This window comes from Mytilus edulis, chromosome 7 (genome assembly GCF_963676685.1).
Source record: "Mytilus edulis chromosome 7, xbMytEdul2.2, whole genome shotgun sequence".
In the NCBI taxonomy this organism is placed as follows: Eukaryota; Metazoa; Mollusca; class Bivalvia; order Mytilida; family Mytilidae; genus Mytilus; species Mytilus edulis.
Window position 1 is genome coordinate 58,280,374 of NC_092350.1, and position 9,001 is coordinate 58,289,374.

General features: G+C 33.9%; 1 protein-coding gene and 1 long non-coding RNA gene across 2 annotated transcripts; one reads left to right on the plus strand and one right to left on the minus strand.

Annotated features, from left to right (window-relative positions):
• Nucleotides 1–5,116: 5,116 nt before the first annotated feature.
• On the minus strand, nucleotides 5,117–7,390 carry LOC139481875 (uncharacterized). The gene is made up of 2 exons (XR_011654720.1): nucleotides 6,851–7,390; nucleotides 5,117–6,256 (listed from the first exon to the last, which is right to left on the minus strand). It is a non-coding gene; the product is annotated as an uncharacterized lncRNA (long non-coding RNA).
• A 64-nt stretch (nucleotides 7,391–7,454) lies between these two features.
• Nucleotides 7,455–8,054, plus strand: LOC139483256 (uncharacterized). Its single transcript, XM_071267286.1, has one exon. The coding sequence runs from the start codon at nucleotides 7,455–7,457 to the stop codon at nucleotides 8,052–8,054; it is 600 nt and encodes a 199-aa protein (XP_071123387.1).
• Nucleotides 8,055–9,001: the final 947 nt, after the last annotated feature.

Sequence of the window (9,001 nt, forward strand, 5' to 3'; positions counted from 1 at the left end):
TTAGTTCCGAATACATGTAGGAAAATACGGTTTGAATGATATTGAATCTAATTTGTTTTATAACTAATAACTGGCTAGTCGGTGCTGGCATATACTAATCACTCTCTGTCTGTTTTGATATATTTATATATGATAAGCTATTCTAGATCTAAATTTGGTTCCTTGCATTTCACTGTTTCTTAGTTTCATACAAACCAGTTATTAAATTAAATATACAGACTATCTTAAGTAGATTATACAAGGCATATTTTGCTAACAGCAAAGGTATGTTATATGGGCAAACACTTAAAGGCAACAGTAGTATACCGCTGTTAAAAAGTCACAAATCGGTTGTAAATGATAGATGTCTCTATATAGATGACTCTATATTTAATATTTACAAAAAAGCGCGAGGTTTGGCTAGCCACAAAACCAGTTTCAATTCACCATTTTTTTTTCTTAAAATGTCCTGTACTAAGTCAGGAAAATGGCAGTTTTTATCTTATAGTTCGTTTCGTTGTGTATTACATTGTCGTTTGTTTTTTGTTGCACTTTAGTGTTTCTGTTGTTTCATTGTTTTCCTTTTATATATGTGATGTGTTTTTCTCGGTTTTAGTTTGTAACCCGGATATGCTTTCCCTCAATCGATTTATGACTTTCGAATAGCTGTATACTACTGTTGCCTTTATCTGTCCAATTACATTAGGACATTGTTGGTTGGTATACTAGTTTCCAGCCACGAAATCGGTTAAAAAGGAAGTTATTACAGTGTACGATACGCCAAAAAGACAGTTCAACCTTACTTGTACTTACACCTATGTGTCTTATGAATTTCACGTTCGAGTTAAAAAAAAAATATCGCGTTTGTCTACAGAAGACTAATCAAAAACGCTCGAATAAAAATAAAATATGTAAAATAAAGTTCGAAGTTTAAAACCTTTCAGGAACACAAATTCAGGAAGGTTTTTACAAATGTATTTGAGGCTATTTATTCATTCAGTAGACAATTCACGATATTTTTAATTCTTCCAAGTTTGATAAACAGTTCATTAATAAGACCCATGGACATGAAAATTGCTGTCTTCTTTTAAAAAAAATTAACAGTTTTAGGCGACATATCAATGTATCGGGACATATGATTCTGACTAAAATGTAGACAGTGTTGGCTATTTTTCTAGTTTTATGCATAACGGAAATGAATATGTCTTCATACTTAGGCAAATTATTAAGAAAAAAACCTCTATGATTGCATCACAAAAAAATGGAATATAGACTGGTACGATTAGGAATGGTTCATCATCGGTGATTTAACAGGCCAAGCTTGGTATCGATAAAACCAGTTAGAAAAAATGATGTTAAACAATGTACTTTCGAATGGCACTCCAATTAAATGGTAGGAATGTTTTTGCTTAGGGCGTCATTCACATTATGTAAATGCCGTAGGTTAAATGCGACTCAAAACGCCAAACTGGATAAAAAAAAATCATCCGATAAATACAATACAATACGTATAAATGAAATATTCAAATGCAACGGAGGTTTAATCTGACTTGTACTTGTAGCAAGGAGTTGAAGCATGAACATTTGCCGATTGTTTGATATTTTACGACACGCGTTGTTGACGAAACTTTTCGCAAATCTTGTTTTGGCTTCTATGGAAGCGAATAACTTCAAACGTGGCGTGGTATTGAAATTTTGTTATATTGAGTTGTAGCGTGTTGAGCAGTTTCTATATCTGCCATATAGCCACAACTAAGTGATTTATATAGTTTGTTGTTATGTTGTACTGTTACACCACTGGTCAAGGTTAGAGGGAGGGTTGTCGCTTTCAAACTAGTTTAACCCCGCCACATTCTGTAAGTGCCAGTCCAAAGTAAGGAGCCTGTAATTGTGTCATTTCGGGGAATTTTATCGCTGACTATACATTTGTCTTTAAAAAGCAACATGATAGTATACTTTTGGTTTTAAGCGTACCCGATGACATATATATTAAAAAAAAAAGTTCGTAAGAACAATCCCGCACACATACCATTTAACAAAATACACGTTTTGTGCAAACGGAATTCGGTTTCACACGTCTAGATAAGTCCAATAAAAACGGGCAACAACTGGCCAAACAGAAAATAGGGGAAAATACAAACAGGAAAATACCATCGTCGTTTCGTCTTATTTTGAGTCTTAATTGAAGGAAGTATTGTATGGGCGACAACTTTGAATCCGGTTCCTGCATCAAATGTTCCGAATGTTATTGAACAACATAATAAGATACAAGAGTATCCCATGACAGTATAAAGTATAAATAAACTGTAAATATACTCGAGTGTATCTAACTTAACTGTTATGGGAAACTCTGGTACCTTATCGTGTTGTTGAATAAAATCAAGAGTCGTGGTGAAGTGGCTAATGCATCGGACTACTAACACAAAGGTTCCTGGTTCGATTTCCGTTCCGGGATGAAAATTTCAGAGACTGAATTTTCGACTCTCCCTTGACACCATTTGCGAGTATGGTCTTGAGGAAACGATGATAATATGTCGGAAGGGGATGATTAATGGCTGACCCGTGTTAAGAGAGAGTCATATCTCTTGCACGTTAAATACACCCTTGTAGATTTCGAAAAAGAGCATGCTAATGCCGCTACAAGGCAGCACTCGCACCAGCACCCGCAAAGTGAAAAGGGATTAATAAAGGTTGCAAAACTTGTTTCCCAATCTCCTATATATAAATATGTTTAAACTAATTAATAGTAGTTAAGTTCATGTATATGCTTCGGAATTGAGGGGGATATCCATTTTCATTGAACAAGTTCACAAATTTCTGAAGCCAGCCTCCTGGTGCGGGATTTTCTCGCTGTCTTGAAGAACTATTGTGGCCTTTGGCTGTTTCTACTATTTTGTCGGGTTGTTGCTCTTTGATGTATTCCCAATTTTCATTCTCAATTTTAATAAAATTACTTTTGTTTGTCGCTGATTGATGGTTAGAAAATAAATGGTATGTTTTATATAGATCATTGCAAATATCTCCCCACTGATTCATTCATACACAAATAAAATTGAGAATGGAAATGGGGAATGTGCCAAAGAGACAACAACCCGACCATAGAAAAAACAACAGCAGAAGGTCACCAACAGGTCTTCAATGTAGCGAGAAATTCCCGCACCCGGAGGCGTCTTTCAGCTGGCCCCTAAACAAATATTTACTAGTTCAGTGATAATGAACGCCAAACTAATTTCCAAATTGTACACAAGAAACTAAAATTAAAATAATACAAGACTAACAAAGGCCAGAGGCTCCTGACTTGGGACAGGCGCAAAAATGCGGCGGGGTTAAACATGTTTTTGAGATCTCAACCCTCCCGCTATACCTCTAGCCAATGTAGAAAAGTAAACGCATAACGATACGCACATTAGAATTCAGTTCAAGAGAAGTCCGAGTCTGATGTCAGAAGATGTAACCAAAGAAAATAAACAAAATGACAATAATACATAAATATCAACAGACTACTAGCAGTTAACTGACATGCCAGCCCCAGACTTCAATTAAACTGACTGAAAGATTATGATTTCATCATATGAACATCAGGCACAATCCTTCCCGTTAGGGGTTTAGTATCATACCATCATAGCATATATGAGAAGAACATAACCCGTGTCATGGCAACAACTGGTTTTTGAATAAATGTGTTTATAGTCGCCGTCAGCTGAAATTCGTAGCGGTTATCGGTAAAAATAATCTAAACTATCAATCGCGTTTACTCGAGATATAGTTTTTTATATTCCATTCATAAATCGCATTTAGAAAAACCACTACTGACCTACCTATTAAGTGATCGCACTGTCATAATCCTGACCTTCACATTTTCATAGACGATTTTGAATGGTGGAATCAGCCATTGTTTTTACCGGAAGTGTTTCCGTGGAGTTCAAGTTCAGAAAATTTACATAAATTTCGGACATCTCGGATTTTTTCTACAATTGCAAGGTAAGACCCAAAGTAATCTATAATTGCAGACGATAATAATACAGACAGTACAATTTTTAACTTTGTTGTTTTATTGTTAATTAAGAATATACAAAACCAGAAATATGCCACCAAAGTTAAATAATTTGGTAAAAACCAATCAGGTATAAAACTGATGAACCAAAATTGGCAAAAAAACCCAACAAAAGAAGCACAATAATTATGAAAATGACAAAAACAAATGAACTGCCAACTGAAATTTGTAAAGAAAAGTGTTATTGTGTTACATATATTATGACTATTTTCACAATACCTGGACTATCAAGGCATAAGTAAAGAATGGCAAAACTCTATTCAACTCAATCAATTCCATTTATAAATAAAGATTCAGAAGCATAATATATATATGTAAAATGGATGGGTGGGTGGGGAATAAGAAAGGTAACATAAGAAGTGTATGTGTTACCCATACATGGATATTTCACACCTTAATCTGCTTCTAAACTAACTTGCTGCAACCAACCTTAAGAAGTTAAGACTACTTTAGCCTTACTCTTTAACTTGAAATTAACCCCACTGGCCCAACATAATGCATTTCCTGGAGAAGGAAAAAGATATAACTATAATATAGGAGATAACCTCAAAATACAGTCTTTTAGTCTTACAACAGATAAATGTCTAGTCCATTTAAATACATAGGGCCTAAAATAAAATATTGTTTGTTTCCCCAATCCCGACCGACCCTGTAAAAACAGTGCTACTCTTAAAATTTTATTGTCAAATTTAAGTCAAATATTATTTGATTCATTTCCGTTTTTCAGGCTTGCAGGATCGTCAAATGCTGTTCAAGCGTTTTAGAAAAAATAAAATTATTTCCCTACCTTCTGTCCCATACCTGTCTTTGCAGGGTCGGGATTCGGGAAACAAACAATAGATTAATTAAGCCCTAGCATGATATCTATGATATAAATAAATGCCTGAATTTTTAGTATGTACTATTCTTAACGTCAATATAAACTATATATATTCAACTAGTATCAGTCTTATTCCATATTTATGCTCAATAAAATTTTTCTTTTTAGTATGTACTATTCTTAACGTCAATATAAACTATATATATTTAACTAGTATCAATCTTATTCCATATTTATGCTCAATGAAATTTTTCTATCTTCACACATAAATTTGAATCTAATTTGAGTTTGGATTATGTCCCCTTGATCACTGTTAAAGCTATCACTTTCACTTGGCATACTTGGCAAGTACTTGTTTTATTAAAAAAATAAAATTTAACATTCCTTGAAACATTATAAAATTTACCACACTTGTTTTATCAAAAAATTGAAGTGTAACATTCTATGAACATTATTATCATTTTCCTAATTTTTTACGTACTTTTCAGACAAAGGACTTGTTGAGAAAACTTTACCAGTTTTTTCTGATGGAAAAGGTTATGAAGCGACCATGGATGCTTCAAAACCCAATGAGAAGACTGGTGAAAGCAACAGGTAAAATTAATCAATTTTTTTATTTGATTTGAAAAAAACCCAACAATTGGACATTTCATTAGCACACTTGAACATTTTCAATGTCAATTAAAAAAATCAAATTGTGTATACTAGCATATACATTTGTATTCTATTCCATTCAAAAGAAGAAATAGAAGAATTTCAGTATTAATTACATAAAGTATAATTCTAACAATAAAGTCCTTCTAAAAATCCATTCTTTAAGTCTAAATAAAAAAAGATGTGTTTCCAATTACCATATAAGCACGGCTAAAGTCAAAATGAAACATAGACTCAATCTAAAAAATGTTGGAAATAAAAATAAATCCCAAAACTTAGTTACCCTTTTCTTTTCAAAGAAGTATTACAAAACACACCTATTAATTTTGTTTGGCCTTAAGTCTAGACAAGATATTACATTGTTTATGTTCTACCATCAAAATTCAGCAAAAACAAAAGGTGATGAAAAATATGGTGAAAGTCTTCAATATTGATGTTTTGTTCAACATAATTTACAATTATATATAATAACATTGCATGTATTGCATTGATAAAAACAAAATGGTAAACATTTGTTTAAATAATTCTCAATGAAAATTACAGGCATTAAACAGTCGACCCTGAGAGGGTACATCAATGGAAATGATCATGTGCAGGATGTGGTCAAGTCAATTCACAAGGATTATGTCCAGAAAACTGTCACCAAGACTCCGAAGGTGGATGATTTCGACAAAGGTGTGGTGAGGAGGATCATCTATGATCTACACAAGAAATCCCAGTCGGTGACCATGCCAAAGCTGCAGGACGCTCTGAAAAAGAAGGACATTGACATTTCCATATCTACAGTGTCGAGAACAGTGCATTTACTAGGGTTTCGGTAATTATTTCAAAATATTTTGACTTACCGGTCATCCAATCTCTAAGCCAAAAATTTCATTAAAGTGAGAATATAAATACATGAAATAGGGAATGTGTCAAAAATAAAACCCGACCAAAGAGCAGAAAACAGCCAAAAGCCACCAATACAGTGAGAAAATCCTGCACCCGGAGGCGTGCTACAGCTAGCCACTTAACAAAATGTATACTAGTTCAGTGTTAATAGACGTTATACAAAACTCTGAACTATATCCTTCATTTTCATTAATTTTTTTAATAATTTGTAATGGAACAGATATAAAACATGCTGAAAGTGTATATATATTGGGTATTTCATCTTTTTTGTCAAAATCATGGGACAGGTGAACATGTATAATTTTTAATTTCAATGCATATAATCAAAATGTTACTTGTCCTCATGGAGGTCCAGGAAAACAAAGAATACATCTGAAAATATTTAAACTTAACAATGTTGCATACAAGTTTAAAGATTTAGATTTAAGTTCTCCATTGCGGATCACACTTACAAGACTAATGAATTTCTTTTCTGCTATTAATGCATTAAGCTACCAGAATACATCAGAGTCATCTAGATTTAACTTTACACATACTCCATTGGCAGGCAGTAACTTAATGATTGACACTACATGTATATAAAGCTAACAGCCTGAAAATAAAAACAATACATTCTTATCTAATATTAAAAAATATACAAACAAACGTATTATCTATTATCATGATTATTAAAATACATCATATACCAATATATATACATGTATGATTTTTTTTTTCAGGTTCTACAAGAATGCGACAAGCAGAAGATTTGTGTCGGAGAGGGAGGACATCGTTCTCATGAGAATGACATATCTTCGTAAGATACATAAATTTAGGCAGCAATGGCGTCATATTGTATATCTGAATGAGACTTGGTTAAACACCAATCATGTGGTAAAGGGTGACTGGCTGGATGTTCCCAGCACGTCCATGTCTGTCTTTGAGCCACACTGTAAAGGTACCCATCGGAAAGTACCTTCTGGCAAGGGTACTAGATTGATAATCTTAGATGTTGGCTCCTCCAGATGTGGTCTTATATTTGAGTCGAAAACCAACAGCTCTGATTATCATGACGAGATGAATAAGGAGCATTTTACAGAGTGGTTCAGAGATACACTTCTCCCTAAACTGCCTCCTCGGTCTGTAATTGTAATGGACAATGCTCCGTATCACAGTCATTTAGACCCTGACTCAAAGGTACCAAACACGAACAGCAAGAAGTCAGAGATCTCGGCATGGCTGGAGAAGAGCAATGTTGAGTATGATAAGAAAATGAAAAAGACCGAGCTGCTTGATTTGGTGAAGCAAAACAAGCCTCAACCTAGGTATATGATAGATGACCTTGCATCAGCTAATGGCCATGAGATTTTACGCACACCTCCTTATCAGTGTGAGCTCAATCCCATCGAACTGGTTTGGTCTTACTTAAAAGGCAATGTAGCTAGAAATAATTCTAGTTGCAATAAAAAAGGTATTACTCAGCTTTTTTTGGAGGCCAAGTCCCATGTCGATGCGGAGCACTGGGCTAAATTTGAGACCCGCGTGGTAAGGGAGTTTAAGGAAAAGCTCAGGAAACTTGATGGTATCAGGGATGAAGACGTCAATCCAGTGGTGATTGACATGACAGACGATGACAGTGATGACAGTCAAAAGACTATTCCTTACATTTTTTCTTAGGGGGAGGGGGAGGGGACTAATGAAAATGACGTTGACTTTGAGGACAGTGTCCCTGATACCATCAATGATGCTGATGAGATTTTGTGCAATACCTGTGGTAGCACTGAACCACCCAAATCCATTCAAAAGGACAAGTATATATCCTGGTTTCAGTGTGATACTTGTGATCAGTGGGTACACAACAGGTGTTGCACAAAACCTGCTCTTGCGAGGAATGTCTGTCTTCGATGCTTTTCCATTCTTAACCATCGGAACCTCAGTGAACCACTGATTTCGCCAATTGAAGATATTGAACAGTGATGTATATACCCTAAAGTCAGTTAATTAAAGAATATTTTTAATCTTATAAGCAATAAAACATGTTAAAGTCAGTAAGGCATGTAAGGGGCAATACTATTCAAATTATGCTTATTTACTTGAAGATGTAATATGTCAGATTTAAATATTTTTAAGTTTCTTCACTTATTCTTTTGAAAATTTTGATACTACAGATTTTTTGATACAAACCCTTATCCTAAATTAATAATTTTTTTTAAAATTTATTATATGTATATTTAATAATATACAAAGCAAATAAAGTATGCACATTAACACAGGCTACAGTGAAGAATTTTTTAAAACAATATCTTATGAAGGTGATTTTTTTCTTTTTTTTAATACTTTTTGCCCAATATTTTCTATTCTTTTAATTTGAGCACCTCATCATTCTTTATTCAATATTCTTTATTATTGGGGTTCTTTATTTCTAATAAATTGTGCCGGTTTTGTAAACCCCATTCACACCCTTGTAAATGATAGATATACAAGGTAAGATGAACCTAGCTACATGTAGTTAGACAGACATGTCTGCCTATCAACCTATTTATAAAAGTTTTGAGTTTTTGGTGAAACATAAACCTACATTCAATTTTCCAATGGCCTCATCATTGTTGTACAAATTCCTCTTG